This window comes from Lynx rufus, unplaced genomic scaffold, assembly GCF_022079265.1.
Source record: "Lynx rufus isolate CCGP_SWC_20201006 ecotype Redwood Valley unplaced genomic scaffold, mLynRuf1.p SCAF_2, whole genome shotgun sequence".
NCBI lineage: Eukaryota > Metazoa > Chordata > Mammalia > Carnivora > Felidae > Lynx > Lynx rufus.
Genome location: NW_025814834.1, coordinates 9,033,668 through 9,057,273, shown reverse-complemented (window position 1 = coordinate 9,057,273; position 23,606 = coordinate 9,033,668). Strand labels below are relative to the sequence as shown.

The following is a 23,606-nucleotide window of genomic DNA, read 5'->3' as shown; positions in this document are numbered from 1 at the left end:
AGTTCCCTACCCTCCTTGGCTTCTCGCTCCCCAAATTCACCTCTGCGCGCCGCATACCTGCTGAATTCTGTGGTTCAAGTTGTGCAGATTGTTGTGTGAATCCTCCATCAGTTTTCTAGGTGTGTCGGATGGTTTAGCGTTGGTCTGGCTGTGTTTCATGGACACGAGGCACACAAAATGCTTCCGTGCTGTTCCGCCATCTTGGCTCCTCCCCTCTCGTTGGCTCTATTATTTATATTTCCTCTGATGTTACCAAAATATGGTCAAAGATGGATCTGAAGGGACCTGGGTGGAATTCTGATTCTCTTCATTAAGCCAATGTTAACAGCCTAGGATGTAGCACTCCATGTTTTTCCCAAAATTTGTTCCAAACTTGACACACAAATGAGAGATTTTTACTATTTTGATCTGTATAAAAATGGGGTCATAACATATTAATCTGAACCTGATGTTTTCATTTATCAGTAGAATTATGCCCTTCATTCCAAATTACTAGGAATAAATAGCAACATACCATTTCAAAGTATGGATTTGCCATAAGCTCCTCTGCTATTCAGCTGAACAGACAGTCGGGTTTTGGGGGTAGTCTTTATGGTTGTATTTTGCTACAAAAATGTGTCAATAAAAACTTTTGTACTTGTAGGCATCAATACATATGGATAATTATATTGATAACCAATAAATATTGACCAATGTCTTATGCATCTCAGGTACTTAAGAAAACTCAAGGGACAAAACAGACAAAATCCCTGTGCTTGTGGTATGTATATTTTGTGAGAAGACAGACAATAAACACTAAATGAAATAAATAAGTAATTCAATACGTTAGAGAGTGGTAAGGACATGAATCAAAATAGAGCTAGAATAGGGAGTGAGTTGGTCAGAGCAGGCCTCATTTGAGAAGATACCATGAAGCAAATTCCTTAAGGAGACGAGGGAATTAGTTCACCACATGGATGTCTGGACAAAGAACGTACTACACAGAAAAGAGAGCCAGCACCAAGTTTCTAGGGTTGGAGTGTGCCTGATGTAGTCAAGAAACAGCACAGAGTAGGGTGGGGCCAGAGAGGGTTGAGCTAGGGAAGAGGAGAGAAAGGCTGTATCATTTCAGGTCCCTTGAACACTGTAAGAACCTGGCTTTTACTCTGAGGGAAATGGGGAGCCACTGAACGTTCTGGAGTTTCTACAAGATGCATATTGTTTTCATTTCCATAGGCTAGGTTCCAAAAATGACTGCTGAGTTAATCTGTAGTATATCTTAAAATTCATAGATTATTGCCAGATCCTTTCTGAAATGGCTTTAGCAATTCAAGCTCACACCAACAAGGAATGTTTCTCTGAATCTTCTCCCACACTGCAGCATCACATATAAAATTCTGTCTGCCACTCTAACTGCGAAGAAATGGTTTCTCACCGGTGTTTCAGTTTATCTGTATTCATATGTTTATTGGACATTTTAATTTTCTTTTCCCTAAGCTACGTGTTCAGGTCTGTTTCCTTTGGGTTTGTCAAATGTTATTATTAGCATGGAATCTTTGTGTATCAAATGAATTAACCCTTTCTCATATGTGTTGAAAATACTTTTCTACATTGTCTTCTAATATCTGTATTGCTTTTTTTTTTACATTTAAATATATTAAATCTTCCTCCACCTACTTTACATATTTTTTCCTGGCTTGACTCAGATATTCATTCTATCATGTAAGTTTCTGTGGAACTACTTTATCCAGTTTCAATGGAATTACAAACTGCAAATACACCACACTTACACAATAATTTCAGAAGGATTGACATTTTTAAATTACTGTGTTTTCCTAATTGGGGGGCCTTATATATCTCTTTATTTAGATCTTGTTTAATTTCCTTTAATAGGATTTTATGGTTTTCTTCATATAGGTCTATACCTTTGAAATGTTTATAAATATACACACATTTTATTTGCTATTGTGTCTGGAGTATGATTTTATGTCTTTTAAATTTATATTGTTCCAAATAAAATCTGTAAGTTTTATATATCTACTTTTTAAAATTCATGCATGTTGGTAAATTCCTTTTCTAGTTCTTATAGATTTTGCTTTTGTTCTCTAGGGTTTCTATGTATATAATTGTAAGACATATAATGTTGTAGCTCATGTTCATATTTATACCAATGACTTAATTTTCTTACCCTATTGCCTTGGCTAAACCTTCTAAAAATATTTATAGGTAAGCGACTTGTCCTTTTTTTTTTCCTATTTAAATGACTTCACCATTTCAGTATTCACTGTAATGTTTGTTCTTTCTGGAGGCTTTATATTATAATAGCATCTATCTATTTCATATAGTTTTTATAAAAATAGCTACTAGGTTTTACCAATTCCCTTTTAAGATAATTTAGGGGTATATTTATATACTTTCTCCTTCTATTTGTTGATGTACTGAATTATATAAGGATATTTCTTAATGTTGAACCATCTTTACTCATTTTGTTATCTTCCTTTTCCTCTTTTTCTCCTTAGTAAAGTAGTTTGATGTTTTTTAGGCTAAAATTTTTTTTATTATTGATCATTTTTTAAATTTAAGTATAATTAACATACAATGTTCTATTAATTTCAGGTGTACCCACATGTGATTGATGTACTGATTCAACAATTCTACACATCACTCAGTGCTCATCACCATGTGTACTTATCACGTGTCACCATATAACATTATATAACACCATATAACAATGTTACTGCCTATATTCCCTTTACTGTACTTTTCATTTCTGTGACTTATTTATTTTATAGCTGGAAGTTTGTACCCCTTAATCCCCTTTATCTATTTTACCCATCCCCCAACATACCATTCCTCTGTCAACCACCAGTTTGTTCCCTGTATTTAAGAGTCTGGTTTTTTTTGGTTTTTGGTTTATTTTGTTTTGTTTTTTAGATTTTGCATGTAAGTGAAATCATATGGTATTTATCTCTTTGTGTCTGACTTATTTCACTTAGCATAATACTCTCTAGGTTCACCTATATTGTCATGAATGGCAAGATCTCATTCTTCTAAAAATTAAAAATAGAAATTCCGAATGATCCAATAATTCCAGTACTGGGTATTTACCCAGAGAAAACAAGAATACTAATTCAAAAAGATAAATGCACCCCTATGCTTATTTCAGCATTATTTACAATAGCTAAGTCTTGGAAGCAACCCAAGTGTCCATTGATTGATGAATAGGTAAAGAGGATGTGGTGTATAAATATAATGGAATAGTCCTCTTCCCTATTTTTGAAATAGCCTCTAACCACAAGGTCTATTTCATCTTTGAGACTCAACATAGTACTTTTTATTTTTCTTTTGTAAAATCTCTGGGCAGTTTATTTTCGTTATGTTGCAGCCTGTTTAGCTTCTACTTATTATAACTTATTGAGACTTCTTTTGTGTCCAAGATTATTATTATTGTTTAAAAATTTTTTAACATTTATTTATTTTTTGAGAGAGAGGGAGAAGGGGCAGAGAGAGAGGAAGAGACAGAATCTGAAGCAGGCTCCAGGCTCTGAGCTGTCCACACAGAGCTCAACATGGGGCTCGAACTTAAGAACCTCAAGATCATGACCTGAGCTGAAGTCGATGCTTAACTGACTGAGCCACTTAGGCGCCCCTTTTGTGGTCAAGATTATAATCCATATTGATACACATTTCAAGGACATTGGGGGAAAATGGTGTGTTACTTGTTTTTAGGTCACAAGATTAAATAATAAATTATTCTTGCTAATTTATCCAGAGCCTGTATATTTTGATCATTTTTGGAATATGTGAAGAGTCAAAAATTAGAGGTGAATTGCTTTTCAACATCCATAAAACATTTGTTCCATTATTTGTTTCTTAATTTTTGCTTTGCTATGATTATGAATACCATTATTTTTTGTTTTGTTTATATTTGAATACCATAACTACCTTTCTTTGATTTTACAAATTTTGTGTCACTTTGTCTTTTTTGTATCTTTTCTTGGATTCCATTTTTGATCTGTGTCTTTCTTTTTTTTTTTTTTTTTTCAACGTTTATTTATTTTTGGGACAGAGAGAGACAGAGCATGAACGGGGGAGGGGCAGAGAGAGAGGGAGACACAGAATCGGAAACAGGCTCCAGGCTCCGAGCCATCAGCCCAGAGCCCGACGCGGGGCTCGAACTCACGGACCGCGAGATCGTGACCTGGCTGAAGTCGGACGCTTAACCGACTGCGCCACCCAGGCGCCCCTGATCTGTGTCTTTCAATATTATCCTTTTTTTTTTGCATTTCCATTTAATATTTTAAATATATTTTTCATATGAGTATTTTTTTCCTTTTTTAACTTTTAGAACTCCTATTGTTTTCCTTGTTTGTTCTCTCTGAAAAATGCAAGGTGTGTTTTCTTTTTCTTTTCCTTTATTTTTTAGTGTTCCATAGGGTTTTATAGAGTCTGATTTCACTGAACCTGTAGTTTCTAGAATAATTTTCTGCAGGTAGATACTGTACGCATTTTGTTAGATTAACACTGTATTTCACATTTTTTGTGCTATTGTAAATGGTAGTATTTTATGTTATGTTATTTCATTTTATTTTAAAGATTATTTATTTCTGAGAGAGAGAGAGAGAGAGAGAGAGAAAACACAGCAGGGGAGGGGCAGAGGGACTGAGGATCCGAAGCAGGCTCTGCACTGAGAGCAGTGAGCCCCACATGGGGCTGAAATTCACAAACTGTGAGCCAAAGTTGGACATTCAACCAACTGAGCTACCCAGGTGCTCCTGGTAGTAGTTTTTTTTTTCCAAATTCCAATTGTTCATTGCTGGTATACACAAAAGCAGTTGATCTTTGTATATTAACCTGTGTGCAGTGACCTTGCTGTAGTTACCTATTAGTTCCAGGAGATTTTTTTTTTTTTTTTGGCAATTTGAGATTTTCTACATAAACAATTATATAATCTGCAAATAAAGAGAATTAATTTCTTCCTTCCCAAATTTTATACGTTATTTTTTTCTTCATTGTCTGCACTAACTACACCTTCTAGTAAGATGTTGAATAGGAGCGGTAAGAGAGGACATCTTTGCCTTGTTCCTGATCTTAGGGAAAAGTGTGCCATTTCTCTCCAGTATGATATTAGCTATAAGTTTTTTTTGTAGAAGTTTTTTGACTTCATGTTGAAGAAGTTCCTCTCTATTTTTAGTTTACTGAGAGTTTTTACATGAATAGGTGTTGGATTTCATTAAATGACTTTTTTGTGTCAGTTGACATCATTCAAATTTTCTAGTTTAGCCTGTTGATGTGTTAGATGAGTACACTGATTGGTTCTGAATATTGAATGAGCCTTGCATATCTAGAATAAACTCCACTTGGTTGGAGTTAATTTTTTTGCATTGTTGGATGAGATTTGCTAATATTTTCTTGAAGACTTTTGGATGTATAGTCTGAGAGATATTGGTCTGTAGTTTGTCTTTATCTGGTTTTGGTATTACAATAGTGTTGGGCTCATAGAAGGAATTAAGAAGTGTTCCCTCTGTTTCTATTTTCTGGACAAGACTATGGCGAATTGGTACCATTTCTTCCTTAAATATTTTGTAGAATTAGCAAAAATACCTGAACCTAGTGCTTACCTTTTTCAAAGTTATTAATTACTGACTCAATTTTTTAAAAAGTGAACATAGGTCTATTCAAATTACCTCTCTTTGTGTGAGTTTTGTGGGTTTCTGTTTTTCTAGGATTTTGTTCATTTTATTTGACTTATCAAATTGTGGAGATACCTTTATTTATAGTATTCCTTTGTTATCTTTTTCGCATCCATGGAATCAATTGTGTGATCCTACTTTCACTTTGATATTTTGTCTTTTCTTTCTCTCTCTTTTTTTCTTGGTTAGCCTAGGTAGAAGGTTATCAATTTCTAGATCATTTCCAAAAACTAGCTTTAGGTTTGGTGGAATTTTCTGTTATTTCCTATTTTCAATTTCATTGATTTCTGCTCTAATTTTTGCTGCCTTACTTCTGCTTTAGGTTTAAATTGCTCTTTCTTTTCCAGTTTTCTAAGTGGAGAAACTTAGATTATTAATTTTGAATCTTTCTTGTCTTCTAATATATGCATTTAATGGAATGCATTTCTCTCTAATCATAGCTTTTTTTGCATCCCACAAATTTTGGTGAGTTGTCTGTTCATTTTTATTTAGTTCAAAATATCTCTAAATTTTTCTTGAGATTTCTTTGATCCAGGCATTATTTAGAAGTGTATCTTTAAATCTCCAAGTATTGGGTATTTTCTAGCTCTTTCTGTTATTGATTTGTAGTTTAATTCCTGTGTTGTCTGAGAAAATACTTTATGATTTTTATTCTTTTCAACTTTTTAAGATATGTTTTATGGCCCACTGTGTGCTCTGTCTTGGTAAGGGTTGTTATTCTGTGTGATTTTGAGGAGTATGTATATTTTCATACTCCAACAACAGCAGCAATTCTGCTGTTGTTGGATGCAGTATTATAAAAATGTCAAATAGATCAAATTGTTTGGCAAAGATGTTTAGGTCAATTATATTCTTATTGCTTTTCTATCTGCTTGATCTATTAATTACTAAAAAAGGGCTTTTCATGTATCCAACTGTAGTAACAGATTTGTCTATTTCTATTATCATTTTATCAACTTTTAGCTTCCATAATTTGATGTTTTGTGTTTAGGGAGATATATGTTAAGGATTGTTATGTCTTCTTGGAAAACTGACCCCTTTATCATATGAAATGCTCTCTTTCTCCTTGATAATTTTTCTTATTCCGAAGTTTTTTTGTATGGAAATAATGTGACTACTCCATCTTTTTTGTTTGTTTGTTTGTTTCATTAGTGTTAGCATGGTATCTCTTTCTCCATTCTGAACCTGAGTCCTTTATTTATGGGTTTTTCTGGGTGACAATACTGGTTTTTCTGGGTTGGGTCTTGTTTTTGCAGTCACTTTGACAATCTCTGCTTTTTTTTTTTTTCTTTCCAAGTTGTTAATTAATTTCCAGTTAGGTAACATACAGTGTAATATTAGTTTCAGGTGTAGAATTTAGTGATTCATCACCTACACCCCGCGCTCAACACAAGTGCCCTCCTTAATACACATTGCCTATTTAACCCATCCCTCTGCCCACCCCCCTCCAGTAACCATCAGTTTGTTCTCTATAGTTAAGAGTCTGTTTCTTTTCTTCTTCTTCTTCTTTTTTACCATTTAATTTAATTTATTTTTTAAATTTACATCCAAGTTAGCATATAGTGCAACAATGATTTCTGGAGTAGATTTCTTAATGCTGCTTACCAATTTAGCCCACCCCCCCCAATAAACCCTCCAATAACCCTCTGTTTGTTCTCCATATTTAAGAGTCTCTTATGTTTTGTCCCTTCCCTGTTTTTATATTATTTTTGCTTGCCTTCCCTTATGTTCATCTGTTTTGTCTCTTAAAGTCCTCATATGAGTGAAGTCATATGATTTTTGTCTTTCTCTGACTGACTAATATCACTTAGCATAATACCCTCCAGTTCCATCCACATAGTCGCAAATGGCAAGATTTCATTCTTTTTGATTGCCAAGTAATACTCCATTGTATATATATACCACATCTTCTTTATCCATTCATCCATCGATGGACATTTGGCCTCTTTCCATTCTTTGGCTATTGTTGATAGTGCTGCTATGAACATTGGGGTGCATGTGTCCCTTCAAAACAGCATACCTGTATCCCTTGGATAAATACCTAGTAGTGCAATTGCTGGGTCGTAGGGATAGTATTTTTAATTTTTTGAGGAACTTCCACACTGTTTTCCAGAGTGGCTGCACCAGTTTGCATTCCCACCAACAATGCAAAAGAGATCCTCTTTCTCCGCATCCTTGCCAATAGCCTGTTATTGCCTGAGTTTTTAATGTTAGCCATTCTGATAGGTGTGAGGTGGTATCTCATTGTGGTTTCGATTTATATTTCCCTGATGATGAGTGATGTTGAGCATTTTTTTTTATGTGTCAGTTGGCCATCTGTATGTCTTCTTTGGAGGAGTGTCTATTCATGTCTTTTGCCCCTTTCTTCACTGGATTATTTGTTTTTTGGGTGTTGAGTTTGAGAAATTCTTTATAGATTTTGGATACTAACCCTTTATCTGATATTTCATTTGCAAATACCTTCTCCCATCCTGTCAGTTGCCTTTTACTTTTGTTGATTGTTTCCTTCGCTGTGTAGAAGCTTTTTATTTTGATGAGGTCTCAATAGTTCATTTTTGCTTTCGTTTCCCTTGCTTCCAGAGACATGTTGAGTAAAAAGTTGCTGCAGCCAAAACAAAAACAAAAATTCATATAAAGTGATACAACACTTTAATATAATACAAAATAATAAAGAAAATACAGAATATAAAGGAAAATAAATTAACCTGCACTTACGTTTGAAAATCTTTGTGGCTGGTGTGAGGAAACAGGAGAGAAGAGGGTTTGTGTAGGATGACTTTCATTATCACTAACGGAATCACTGCTATTTGTTCAGTAGAATCTTTTTCTGCATGGGGGCCATTTATATGCTCTCATGGATGTTGACTGCAGTAAAGTATTAATAAATTCTTGTCATATACCATATTTAATGTAACTGGCAATAAGGCAGCAGAGGAAAGGGTCTACGTCCACAGGCAGCCTGACCTAGAATGAAGTAAATCATTCCTGAGCTTACTCTTATATGGAAAAGCAAAGGACTGTCCATACGTGCTTTGAAGTGACAAAAACTGATACTAGTGCCAGTTGTGGGCACCTTCCAACATTCTGAAAAATCACTGATTTCTGCCAAACACTGTGGCCTGAGACTGAGCATCTGAGTATGGGAGACGATCACCCACGAGCCCTCAGAGAGAGAGAGAAGAACCATTGGCTCAGTTGTGATCACGTGATGTTCAGCACCATGTACTACTCATATTGCAGGCCATTGCTTGTTTATCAAGTGAAAATTTATTAGAAACATTTGCTCGTCTTGTGGAATACTCACAGAACAAGTTACTCGCAATCCAACGTTTTACTATATATGTGTTAAGTCCATCTGGTCCATTGTCATTAAAGCCATTGTTTCCTTATTGATTTTCTGCTTACATGATCTGTCCATTGATGAAAGGGGGGTAAAGTGCCCTACTGTTATTGTATTATTATTATAAATGAATTCCTTTATGATTGTTATTAATTGTTTTATATATTTGTATTGTTTCATGTTCGGGGCATAAATATTTACAATCATTAAATTTTCTTTTTGGATGGTCCCCTTTATTATGATATAGTGCCCTTCTTCATCTATTGTTACAGTCTTCGGTTTAAAATCTAATTTTTCTGATTAAGTATTGCTACTCCGGCCTTCTTTTGACTTCAATTTGCATGATAAATGTTTCTCCATCTCCTCACTTTCAATCTGCAGGTGTTGTTAGGTCTAACATGAATCTTCTATAGGCAGCATATAGATGGGTCTTGTTTTGTTTTTTATAGAGCATTTAGTCCATTTACATTCAGAGTGATTTTTTTTAATCGATTAATTTATTTTTTTAAGTGTATATACAAGTTTGCTAGCATATAGTGCAATAACAATTTCAGGAGTAGAATCCAGTGATTCATCCCCTACATATAACACCCAGTGCACATCCCAATAAGTGTCTTCCTTAATGCCCCTTGCCCATTTAGCCCATCCCCCCCCACCCACATCCCCTCCAGCAGCCCTTAGTTCTCAATATTTAAGAGTCTCTTATGTTTTATACCCTTCACTGTTTTTATATTATTTTTGCTTCTCGTCCCTTATGTTCACCTGTTTTGTATCTTAAATTCCACAAATGAGTGAAGTCGTATGATATTTGTCTTTCTCTGACTCACTAATTTCATTTAGCATAATACACTCTAGTTCTATCCATGTTGTTGCAAATGTCAAGATTTCACTCTTTTTGATTGCCAAGTAATACTCCATTGTATCTGTATACCACATCTTCTTTACCCATTCATCTGCCAATGGACATTTGGGCTCTTTCCATACTTTGACTATTGTCCATAACACTTCTATAAACATTGGGGTGCATGTGCCCCTTCGAAACAGCACACCTGTATCATTTGGATAAATACCTAGTAGTGCAATTGCTGGGTCATAGGGTAGTTCTATATTTAACTTTCTGAGGAACCGCCATACTTTTTTCCAGAGTGGCTGCACCAGCTTGCGTTCCCACCATCAGTGCAAAAGAGATCCTCTTTCTCTGCATCCTCGCCAACATCTAGTATTGCCTGAGTTGTTAATTTCAACCATTCTGACAAGTATGAGGTGGTATCTCATTGTGGTTTTGATTTGTATGCCCCTGATGATGAGTGATGTTGAGCATTTTTTCATGTGTCACTTGGCCATCTGGATGTCTTCTTTGGAGAAGTGTCTGTTCATATCTTTTGCCCATTTCTTCACTGGATTATTTGTTTTTTGGGTGTTGAGTTTGATATGTTCTTTATAGATTTTGGATACTAACCCTTTATCGGATATGTCATTTGCAAATATATTCTCCCATTCCTTTGGTTGCCTTTTACTTTCGCTGATTGCTTCCTTCACTGTGCAGAAGATTTTTATTTTGATGAGGTCCCAATAGTTCATTTTTGCTTTTGTTTTCCTTGCCTCCAGAGATGTGGTAAGTAAGAAGTTGCTACAGCTGAAGTCAAAGAGTTTTTTTCCTGCTTTCTCCTCGAGGATTTTGATGGCTTCCTGTCTTACATTTAGATCTTTCATCCATTCTGAGTTTATTTTTGTGTATGGTGTAAGAAAGTGGTCCAGGTTTATTTTTCTGCATGTCGCTGTCCAGTTTTCCCAGCACCATTTGCTGAACAGACTGTCTTCATTCCATTGGATATTCTTTCCTGCTTTGTCATATGGCCACAAAGTTGGCCATATGTTTGTGGGTCCATTTCTGGGCTCTCTACTCTGTTCTAGTGATCTAAGTGTCTGTTTTTGTGCCAGTACCATACTGTCTTGATGATTATAGCTTTGTAATACATACTGAATTCTGGAATGGTGATGCCTCCAGCTTTGGTTTTCTTTTTCAGGATTGGTTTGGCTATTCGGGGTCTTTTCTGGTTCCATACACATTTTAGGATTGTTTGTTCTAGCTCTGTGAAGAATGCTTGTGTTATTTTGATAGGGATTACATTGAATATGTAGATTGCTTTGGGAAGTGTTGACATTTTAACCATATTGGTTATCCCAATCCATGAGCATGGAATATTTTTCCTTTATTTTGTGTGTGTGTCTTCTTCAACTTCCTTCATAAGCTATAATTTTCAGTGTATAGATTTTTCACCTCTTTGGTTAGGTTTATTCCCAGGTATTTTATGGTTTTTAGTACAATTGTAAGTGGAATCAATTCCTTCATTTCTCTTTCTGCTGCTTCATTATTAGTGTATAGAAATGCAACCTATTTCTGTGTGTTGATTTTATATCCTGCAGCTTTGCTGAATTCATGGATCAGTTCTAGCAGGGTTTTTTTTTTGTGAAATCTTTTGGGTTTTCTATATAGAGTATCATGTCATCTGCAAAAAGTGAAGGTTTGTCTTCCTCCTTGACAGTTTAGATGACTTTTATTTCTTTGTGTTGTCTGATTGCTGAGGCTAGGACTTCTAATACTGTGTTGAATAACAGTGGCAAGAGTGGACCTCCCTGTTGAGTTCCTGACCTTAGAGGGAAAGCTCTCAGTTTTTCCCCATTGTGATGATATTAGCAGTGGGTCTTTTGTACATGGCTTTTATGATCTTGAGGTATGATCCTTCTATCCCTACTTTCTTGACAGTTTTTATCAAGAAAGGATGCTGTATTTTGTCAAATGCTTTCTCTACATCTATTGAGAGGATTATGTGGTTTTTGTCCTTTCTTATATTAATATGATGTATCACACTGATTGATTTGCAGATATTGAAGCCAGCCCTGCATCCCAGGTATAAATCCCACTTGATCGTGGTGAATAATTTTTTAAATGTATTGTTGGATCCATTTGGTCAGTATCTTGTTGAGAATTTTTACATCCATGTTCATCAGGGAAATTGGTATATACTTCTCCTTGTTAGTGGGGTCTTTGTTTGGTTTTGGAATCAAGGTAAGCTGGCCTCATAGAATAAGTTTGGAAGTTTTCCTTCCATTTCCATTTTTTGGAACAGCTTCAAAAGAATAAGTATTAACTCTTCTTTAAATGTTTGATAGAATTCCCCTGGAAAGCCTCCAGCCCTAGACTCTTGTTTTTTGGGATATTTTTGATTACTAAGAATATTTCTTTGATGATTATGGGTCTGTTCAAATTTTCTATTTCTTCCTGTTTCAGTTTGGTAGTTTATATGTTTCTAGGAATTTTTCCATTTCTTCCAGATTGCCAATTTATTGGTATACAGTTGCTCATAATATTCTCTTATTATTGTTTGCATTTCTGCAGTGTTGGTTGTGATCTCTCCTCTTTAATTATTAATTTTATTTATTTGGGTCTTTTTCTTTTTGATAAAACTGGCTAGGGGTTTATCAATTTTGTTAATTCTTTCAAAGAACCAGCTCCTTGTTTCATTGATCTGTTTTACTGTTTAGGTTTTTTAATTTCGGTAGCATTGATTTCTGCTCTAATCTTTATTATTTCCTGTCTTCTGCTGGTTTTGGATTTTATTTGCTGTTCTTTTTTCAGCTCTTTAAGGTGTAAAGTTAGGTTGTGTATCTGAGACCTTTCTTCTTTTTTTTAGGAAGGCCTGGATTGCTATATACTTCCCTCTTAATGACAGCCTTTGCTGCATCCCAGAGGTTTGGGACTGTGGTATTATCATTTTCATTGGCTTCCGTGTACTATTTAATTTCGTCTTTAACTTCTTGGTTAACCCGTTTATTCTTTAATAGGATGTTGTTTAGTCTCCAAGTATTTGTTGTCTTTCAAAATTTTTTCTTGCGGTTGACTTCGAGTTTCATAATATTGTGGTCTGAAAATATGCATGGTATGAGCTCAATCTTTTTGGTACTTGCTCAGGGCTGATTTGTGTCCCAGTATGTGATCTATTCTGGATAATGTTCCATATGCACTCGAGAAGAGTGTGTATTCTGCTTTAGGATGAAATGTTCTGATTATATCTGTTAAGTCCACCCGATCCAGTGTGTCATTCAAAGCCATTGTTTCTGTGTTGATTTTCTGCTTAGGTGATCTGTTCACTGTTGTAAGTGGGGTGTTGACGTCCCCTACTATTATGGTATCATTTTCAATGAGTTTCTTTATGTTTGTGATTAATTGATTTATATATTTGGGTTATATCAGGTTGGGGGCATAAATGTTTACAATTGTTAGATCTTCGTGTGGATAGACCCCTTAATTATGATATAGTGCCCTTCTTCATTCTCTTCTTACAGTCTTTATTTTAAAGTCTAGATTGTCTGATATAAGTATGGCTACTCTGGTTTTCGTTCAGTGACCATTAGCATAATAGATGTTTCTCCATCCCCTTACTTTCTGAAGGTGTCTTTAGGTCTAAAATGGGTCTCTTGTAAACAGAATATAGATAGATCTTGTTTTATTTTCCATTCTGTTACCCTATGTCTTTTGGTTAGAGCATTTAGTCCATTGACATTTAGAGTGAGTACTGAAAGATATGAATTTATTGCCACTGTGTTGCCTGTAGAGTTGGAGTTTCTGGTGATATTCTCTAGTCCTTTCCAGTCTTTGTTGCTTTTAGTCTTTTTTGTTTTGTTTCATCTTTTCTCCCCTCAGAGAGTCCCTCTTAAAATTTCTTGCAGGGCTGGTTTAGTGGTCACAAACTCCTTTAGTTTCGTTTGTCTGGGAAACTCTTTATATCTTTTTCTATTCAGAATGATAGCCTTGCTGGATAGAGTTTTCTTGGCTGTAGACTTTCCCCGTTCAGCACATTGAATATATCATGCCACTCCCTTCTGGCTTGCCAAGTTTCTATGGAGAGATCTGCAGCTAGACTTATGGGTCTTCCCTTGTAAGTTAGTGACCTCTTTTGTCTTGATCTGCTTTTGTTCATTTTGATGAGAGTTCTCTGTGCCTCCTGGATCTGGATGTCTCTTTCCTTCCCAGATTAGGTTAGTTTTATGCTATTATCTCCTGAAATAAATTTTCTGCCCCCTTTTCTCTCTTCTTATTCTGGGATTCCATGATATGATGTTATTATGTTTGATGGAGTCACTGAGTTCCCTAAGTCTATTCTTGTGTTCCATAATTCTTCTCTCTCTTTTGTTCAGCTTTATTATTTTCCATTATTTTATCTTCTATATTACTTATTCATTCCTCTGCTTCTTCCATCCTTGTGGCCACTGCATCCAGTCTGTTTTGAATCTCAGTTACTGCATTCTTTATTTCTGACTGATTATTTTTTAACTGTTTCTTTTTTTTTAATATGAAATTTATTGTCAAATTGGTTTCCATACAACACCCAGTGCTCATCCCAACAGGTGCCCTCCTCAACGCCCATCACCCAATGAGGTTCTCCCTGATGTCTTCCATGCTTTTCTTAAGCCCAGTGAGTATCCTGATGATTGTTGCTTTAAATTCTCTGTCAGGTATATTACTTATATCTGTTTTGATTAGATCTCTGGCTGAGACCTGATCTTATTTCATTTGGGATTAATTCCTCCATCTTGACATCTTGTCATCTCTGTCTTCTTCTCTGTGTTAGAAAAGCTGCTTATGTTTCCTGCTTCTGCGAGTAATGGCTTTATGAAAAAGAGGTCATGTGGTATCCAGGGCCTGGTGCTTCAGGAAGTGTTTCTGGTATGTGCTGCGTGCACTCTGCTGTTGTGTTTTGGCTGCTGTATCCTTCAGGCCAGGCATCTGCAGAGGCTCTCCTTGCCTGCAATGGGCAGTGTTTGGTTCTTGGTCAAGTCATGGCAAGTTTTAACGAGGCATGGTCTGGTCTGCTTGTTAAATGGGACCTGATGCTACTTACACTAGAACTGAAGCCTTGCAGAACAGTCTGGTCAGGAGATGTGGTGTGGGCAGGGGTTTCTGCTGGTCTTCTGGGGAAGGGCCCTGCCACGCTGGGACTGAGGCAAACTTGACCGAGAAGGGCAATATGAACATAACGCAGGGGTGTGCGATCTGATGTAAGCAGACTAGGCAGCCCGTGTCAGTGCTGTGCTGTTTACTAAAAGGTGGTTCTGTGTTGAGGCTGAGGTGCAGGGGAGGGAAATGGCATCAGCCAACTGCTTTTTCCCCAGAGAGGGGTCTCCATGTTTGCTGCTCTCAGGAAAGCACTCCCAGAAGAGTGAATATTCTCCCCCTGTGCATTCCAGGCATTTTTCACTGTTTTCATGCTGTCTGCCACTGGGTTGCTTGCCTGCATTCTCTCCTGGAGCAGCACATTTCCCTCAGGGCTCTATCCCAGCCAACCCTGCTGACTTTTAAAACTCCAAACTTTGGGGAAGTGCTCTGGTGGGAGCCTACACTGGTCTTCTGGGGTAAGGTGTTACCACACTGGGACTGAAGGAGGTTTGGCCAAGAAGGGCAGTCACACCTTCTTGGAGTGCAGGGGTGTGGGACTTGGAGCAGGATGGCTAGGCAGCCAGTGTTGGCATTGAGCTGCCCGGGTCAGGTGGTTCTGTGCTTGTGCTGAAGGGCGTGGTGGGGTGGCGGATGGAAATGATACCTGTGGGCAACTTTGTCCCATGGAGAGGTGTCTCTGTGAATGCCTTCTCTCAGGGATGTGCCCCAAGGAGGGTGAATAATCTCCCCACTGTGTGCCCGGGTGATCCTCAAGTTGTGCTGTCTGTCCGGTATTGTTTCCCTGCCTCTTTTCCAGGAGCAGGGCAGTCCTCTCAAGGCTCTATCCCAGCCGTGCCCAAAGACCTTTAAAACTCACTGGAGTTCACTTCAAGCCCCATTGGTTGCAAGAACTCACTAAAATCAGCCCCTCTCATTTCCCCAGCCAACGGTTCTGAGGAAGTATTCTCCTTGTGCATATCTCTGTGTGCTCCTCTCTCACCTTTCTTTGCAACCAGGGCTTTCTCCCCTCTGCAGCATCCCACCGTCCCTTTCTCCCCCAAACCATGTCTCCACACTTCCTACCTTCTTCACTGTGGCCTCTTCTCTCCCTCTACTTGTTCAGTTTGTTCTGTCAGCCCTCAGGCTGACTTCTTGGGTTTTCAGAATGATTTGTTATCTAGTTGTGTTCAAGGGACAAGATGAGCCTAGGGTTCTCCTACTATGTTACCATCTTAGCTCCTGCACCAACAATCTCTGCTTTGAATTAGAACATTTACACCATTCATACTGAAAATACTTATTTACATATTTATTAATATCTACCATCTACATTATTGTTCTTTATTCATTACATTTGCTTTGTTTCTTTTTTCCTTCTTTTTCTACCTTGTCTGGTTTTAAGTTAGCATTTTATATGAGCCCATCTTATCTTTTCTATTAATATATCAGTCGCACTTGTTTTCTTTAATTTTTTTTAACGTTTATTTTTTTGAGAGACAGAGCATGAGTGTGGGGGGCGGGTGGCAGAGAGAGAGGGAGTCACAGAATCCGAAGCAAGCTCCAGGCTCTGAGCTGTCAGCACGGAGCCTGATGTGGGGCTTAAACTCACGAACTGCGAGATCACAACCTGAGCCAAAGTCGATGCTTAACCGACTGAGCCACCCAGGTGCCCCCTAAGTGCTTTTCTTTTTTAAGATTGGAAACAAGACAAGGTAGTCCATTCTCCCCACTTTTCTTCAACATTGTGTCTAAACTCCTAACCATTACAATAAGAAAGAAAAAGAAATAATTGTTGGGGGAAAAAAAGTAAAGGGGTTTTACTTGATTCTTTATTTTCTATAAAATCCAAAAGAAATATATAAACACATTATTAGAATACAAGAATTCAGCGGGCTTATAAATACGTGGTTAACGTTTTTGAAAATTAGTTTATTCCCATACAATTATAACAAGCAATTTAAAAAGCAATACCATTTAAAGCAATGCCAGTTTTAAAAAAGCAATACCATTCTTAGTTAAGAGTAAATTTAATGAGAGATGTATATGACTTCTTTATGAAAACTATAAACATTTCTAGACAAAATTAAGGAAAACCAAATAAATGGAGAGCTATACAGTGTTAATAGATTGTAGTTCAATATCATTAAGGTATCAGTTGTTACCAAATTTATCTATAGGTTCAAAGCAAACCCTATAAAAATCCAAAAGGCTTTTCTTGTAGAAATTGACAAAATGATTTTAAGAGATATATAGAAAGCCAAAAGACCTAGAAAACTCAAGACAATTTTTCCCGAATTGGCTTCAAGATTTTCTATAAGCTACACTGTGCAAGCCAATATGCTGTTGGCATAAGGATAGACAAATAGATCAGTGGTGCAGAATAAGAAGTCCAGAAATAGGCCCATGCCTACATTGTAAGTTGCTTTGTGAATATTTTCATTAACTTGTGATAGGCAAAGATTTCTTAGTACCTTAAGGTTTTTACCACAGAAAAAAAGTGATGGATTTGGCTTCATCAAAATTAAAAATTTCTCCTCATCGAGCCAAAGCATAGGAGACTGTTAAAAACTGAGAACAAACTGAGAGTTGATGGGGGGTGGGAGGGAGGGGAGGGTGGGTGATGGGTATCGAGGAGGGCACCTTTTGGGATGAGCACTGGGTGTTGTATGGAAACCAATTTGACAATAAATTTCATATATTGAAAAAAAAAATTTCTCCTCATCAAAACACATGGTTAAGCAAATCACAGACTGGGAGAAAATGTTCATAATACATAAATCAAACAAAACAATTCTTTCCATAATATAAGACAAGCTGCTACACATCAGTAAGTAGTCAAAGATAACCCAACAATAGAAATCGGTCAAAGACTTGAACAGACACCTTAGAAAACAAGATGCATAATTGCCAATGAACGTGTGAAAGTGTGCTCAACATCATTAAAGTAATACAAATTAAAACTATCTAAGATACCACATCATACACATGAGAGTGGCTTAAGTTAGGAAAACTGTATCTAATAGGCTCTAAAAAACAGTTTGGCAGATTCTAAAACAGCTAAGCATATTCACACCATGCCCCACTCCTAGTTATTTACACAAGAGAAACGAAAGCATCATGCCGTAAAAAGATGCCTACAAGAACAGCAGCTTTCTTCACACAAGTCTCAAACTGGAATCAATCTAAATAACCATCAACAGGAAAATGAATAAGCAGATTGTGATAGGTCCACACAATGGAATACCTTCAACAACAGAAAGGAACAGACTTCTATTCATCCAACAGCATGGGTAACGAGCAAATGTCAGGCACAGAGCATACATGATGTATGATTATTCCATGTACGTGAAATCCGGTAACAGGCTAAATTCGCACATGGTGATAGAGAGGTCAGCAATGTTTGCCTTTGAGAGGGTGCAAAGCTGACCCCCTTTGATCCAGGGGGTCAGCTTGTAGGTGGAGAGGTTAGACGTACACTGTTCTATTTGCCGTTTTTAAATTAACACGTAAGTTTCCAGCACCATCCCTTGTGATCTCCACTGCCTCTTCAGGGTTCTTCAGGGCAAACCAGTTGTTTTTCTGACCTCTGGGAGCATCCTTCACCTACAACAGCAATTAGCACCCCTCTGCCCACTTTTGTCTACGGATTTTGATGGAAATCTCTCTTGTTCTCATTGCCCAGCGATTCTCCTTGCCAGTGTGAATCCAATTTCTTTATTATCATTTTTAGCAGGGTTTTTAATAAAAGACAAGACACATGCTTCTTTTCAACCTGCAGTCTTTGAACTGAAACTTGTTTTTTCAGGGATGTTTCACAATAATGTGACATCATTATTCCCTGAGGCACGCTAAGTACTGGGAAGTGGCAATGATTCTCTTCTGGTTTGACAAAGAAAGCTTCTGAGTCTTCATGATACAAGATGTTGATTAAAACATTATTATCAGAGCAATAAAATGATCAACTAACAACTGGAATTACAGACTCCAGTTTAAAATTAATTTCACAGGAAACATCAGTGATTTCTGAAATTCAGGTGCCTGAAAAGATTCACTAGCACAGACAGATTTATATTAACACAAAGCAGGGCAGATGTCCCAGGAGAAATGTTTGATATTCTTGTGAAATTATCAATTTATACTGTGTCATATCATTATTAACCACATCCTATCCTTTATAAACTAGTTTTATAATATTAGCAGGATGGCATTTCTCTTAACAGCTCTACATCAAAAAGGGGACAGCTTGTTTTTTCTTTCTGATATTATTTTTCTCTTAGTTGTTAGTTAGGAAGTATTTTCAAGGTTAGATTTTTAGTCCATTGCTTTCTTTTTTTTTCAAAACGGTTTTATTTGAGTGTGGTTTATTCCATTGCTTTTCATTCCTCTGTTCACTATAACTCAATTTTGTTTAAATTTAATTTTTTTAATTACAAAAATATTTCAGATATGTGAAGATATCTTTACAATGGCTTTGATCCAGACAGACTGGAACAGACTTTTTCAATCCTGCATTTAAGTCTTTCTTTTTTTTTTTCTTTTATTTCAGTCTTTCTTAACCCTCATGCTTTCTTCATAATATCTTTGCTTATTGCTTTAATTCCATGTATTCTGTCTCTACCCGGGACCACTTAACTTATATACGTTAGTTTTTCACAGCTTATCCTTTATATATAAATCTTACAGCCACCACAAGCATCTTGGAAATCTCGATGACCGTTTTCATACGGTATCCTTCCTTCCTAGGGTGTCTGCAGAAGACCAGAGCGTCGATGACAGACTCATCTATGAGACTGTATTCAAACACTTCAAAAGACACAAGGTGGAGATTTCAAATGCAATAAAAAAGACATTTCCTTTCCTTGAATGCCTCCGTGACCGTGAACTCATCACCAATAAAATGTATGAAGTAAGTGACGTATGTTATGTCACGATATGGTAAACTGGCCCCAAATGAAATTGTATTTTGATACCCTGGACGCAAACATCAAGCACAACTGGCTGACTGAGGAGTCTCCTATGAGTGGGAGGCCTTTCCAAGTATTGTTGTAAGTGTTTCCTATAAGGCAAAAAGTGAAAGGAGAATCAGTCATCACCAGAGGCAGCCCTGCTTCTCACTTAGGGACTGGAGCTCCGTGGTGCCCACTGGACTTGGATCTGAACCAGGAGTTCTCCAGAGATGCGTAATGCCTTGTAGGAATGCATAGAATATAGCATAAACTAAGAATTAAAGGTAATTTTAATGAATTGCTGTGTAACGTAAATGAGTTAATTTAATAGAATAATAATTAACACATTTCAGTGGACATCAGTTTGAGTCCTTAGATCTGAAAACATTAAAGCCTACAGGAAACTGGTGTCCTGTTAGGACAAAATGTGGGAATTGATGATTGTTATTCTTTCTCCAGCAGTTTTCAGTTATTAGGGTTCTTTTCCTTTTTTTCTTTTTCTCTTTTTTTTAATGGTACCTCTGGAGTCTTGGAATTTGGGTGAATTTTAGTAGTAGGCATTAATGGAGATACAGAGATGCAAGTCTTCCTTTTTTAATGTTTATTTATTGATTTTGAGAGAGTGAGAGAACAAGCACAAGCGGAGGAGGGGCAAAGAGAGAGGGCGAGAGAGAATCCCAAGCAGGCTTCTCACTGTCAGCACACAGCCTGACTAGGGGCTCGATCTCATGAACCGTGAGATCATGACCTGAGCCAAAATCAAGAGTTGGACACTTAACTGACTGAGCCCCCAGGTGCCCCAATGCAAGTCTTCTCTTTGCCCTATGAATATGCTTTCTCTACAGCCACGTTCACAAAAGGGGAGAACTGTCACCTGCTTTCCTTGAGCTCTTTAAGGCCAAGTCAGTCCTGGGGAAAAGGCAAGGATTGTGCACGTAACAGGACAGCTGCTCATCATTCCTAAACATGTAGTCCTAAAACATCTGGCCAGGTTCTTAAAGGGCTACATATTATTTAACTTTGAAACTGTTACTCTTCATAGGTGCTCTCACATCTAATGTAAATGACGGTGAGGAGATCAGTTTTACAAGTGAATATTTTTAAGGAGGAAGGAGTTACATACAAATATGTAGAAATTCTAAAACTTTATATGAGAAGGTACCTATGGAGGGAACCTGGAATACATTACCCATAAAATCACTTTCTGGGGGCTCTTCTGTAACTTGGAAGTCTGTATTTATATTTTCTCTATTCAATATTTTTTTAAGGATTGTCAAGATTCTTGTAGAAACCTGGTCCCTGTACAAAGAGTGGTGTATAACGTTCTAAATGAGCTGGAGAAGACATTTGACCTGCCACTTCTAGAAGCATTGTTCAGCGAGGTCAACATGCAAGAATACCCTGATTTAGATCACATTTATAAGAGCTTCGAAAATGGTAATTAGGCTTATTATCTACCTTTTGATGTTTTATATTTTTTCTTTTTTTCTTTTTTTTTTTTTTTTGGACAGGTGTATATTGAGCCACTACAATTTGCTACATACAGTGCCGGGCAGTGAGGATATAAGAAAACACAAATTATGAGCCTTCTTAAAGCTTATGGTATAATGGCTATGGTACAACACCCACCTGGAGGTCTGCTTAACTAGGCCTTTAGACTCACAGGATAACCAGAGGCAAATGGCATCAGATTGACTTAGAAGGACACATTACAGGAAATACAGCATCCCAACAGGCCAATAGCAGTTGCTCCTCTTCTGTGGGACTCCTTGCAGTGGTCCACACTGCAGTCCACCAAGTTGACTACTACCCAACTCAACTGTCAGCTTAGCTGTGGATAAAGGACCCACCCTGGCTTAGCAGCACCATGCCCATGGGTATCAATATCTCAGGTAACAGTGCTGTAGTTGCAAGTTTCAGGGACCTCACAAGGGACAAGGAGAGTTAAAAGAGTCACCACACTGAAGGAAGACCAGAGTGTGCTTTGTAGTGTCCAGATAATCCCTCCCAATCCACATGCACTTTACAGTCATTTTTAACCCTAAACTAGGGCTAAACGAGGGCTTTTTAAAAAAAATTTTTAATGCTTATTTTATTTTTGAGAGAGCTACACAGACTGCAAGTAGGGGAGGGGTAGAGAGAGAGGGAGACACAGAATCCAAAGCAGGCTCCAGGCTCTGAGCTGTCAGCACAGAGCCTGATGTGGGGCTTGAACTCATGAACTGTGAGATCATGACCTGAGCAGAAATCAGATGCTTAACCGACTGAGCCACCCAGGTGCCCCTACACTAGGTTTTAAGTAAGCTGATGTTGGCCTAATAACACAGGAGAGAGGCCACCTTGATTAGGTTTCCAGAGTAACGAGCCAGAAAATTAACCCAAGGTTAAATTTACCCTTAAAGAAGGAGAATTGTTGTTGTTGTTTAATTTTTTTAATGTTTATTTATTTTTGAGAGAGAGAGAGAGAGCAGAGGAGGGGTGAAGAGAGAGGAGACACAGAATCGGAAGCAGGCTCCAGGCTCTGAGCTGTCAGCACAGAGCCTGATGCAGGGCTTAAACTCACAAACCGTGATATCACGACCTGAGCCGAAGTTGGACTGTCAACTGACTGAGCTACCCAGGTGTCTTGGAGAATTGGTTTTTTTTTTTTTTATTTTTTTATTTAAAAAAAAAATTTTTTTTTTCAACATTTATTTATTTTTGGGACAGAGAGAGACAGAGCATGAACGGGGGAGGGACAGAGAGAGAGGGAGACACAGAATCGGAAACAGGCTCCAGGCTCTGAGCCATCAGCCCAGAGCCCGACGCGGGGCTCGAACTCACGGACCGCGAGATCGTGACCTGGCTGAAGTCAGACGCTTAACCGACTGCGCCACCCAGGCGCCCCTTTTTTTTTTTTAATTTTTTTTTTTTTTTTTGAGAATTGGTTTTATTAAGTCTTTCGGGGTGAAACAAACATTATTCAAATAATCACAAAAACAATGCTCTGCCAGATGTTCTACAAAACTAAAGGTTTGATTCTCGATTTTTTTCCTGGGAAAGCATGATTTTTTATTTTATTTTTTAAATGATTTTATTTTCATTTATTTTAAGGCCTGCAAGAGTTAAGAGAATGCTTGTGTGTGTGTATGTATAATTTTTTTACTTGCCTAGAAAACCTTTTATTTCAACAGAGTTTAGTGTCAGTGGAGTTCTCCAAATAAGGGAGAGACACATCATAAGAAGAAGGCTCACATGTCCTGAGGAGGGCTGGCATTATGGGATCAGGCATGGAGTGTCCAAGGGTCCAGCGTGTCTTCAAAACAAAGACAAATTTGATGGGGCCCCTGGGTGACTCAGTCGGTTAAACATCCGACTTCGGCTCAGGTCATGATCTTGCGGTCCGTGAGTTTGAGCCCCGTGTCGGGCTCTGTGCTGACAGCTCAGAGCCTGGAGCCTGTTTCAGATTCTGTGTCTCCCTCTCTCTGACCCTCCCCCATTCATGCTCTGTCTCTCTCTGTCTCAAAAATAAATAAACATTAAAAAAAATTAAAAAAAAAAAAAAAAAAACAAAGACAAATTTGATTTGTCTCAGAGAGTGAGAAGCAGACTGTGGACCTGATTTGTGAGAGATAAGTTTGAAGAAGATTTTCTTCAAAGAAAGAAAAAGCTAAGAAATTAGAAGTTTATTAATAGGCAATAAAGAGCTATCAACAGTTTTATAAGCAAGG

General features: G+C 37.4%; 1 protein-coding gene across 3 annotated transcripts in view; it reads left to right on the top strand.

Moving 5' to 3' along the window:
- LOC124516133 (nuclear body protein SP140-like protein) overlaps positions 1 to 23,606 on the top strand; it is a 100,493-nt gene that overhangs the window by 21,499 nt on the left and 55,388 nt on the right. For all 3 annotated transcript variants that reach the window (XR_006962986.1, XM_047085314.1, XM_047085313.1), the window contains exons 2-3: positions 19,694 to 19,856; positions 21,165 to 21,333. Coding sequence is in view for 2 of the 3 variants with exons in the window: in XM_047085314.1 (XP_046941270.1) it covers positions 19,694 to 19,856; positions 21,165 to 21,333 (332 nt within the window). In the remaining variant the exon portion in view is untranslated. The remainder of the gene's footprint in view (positions 1 to 19,693; positions 19,857 to 21,164; positions 21,334 to 23,606) is intronic.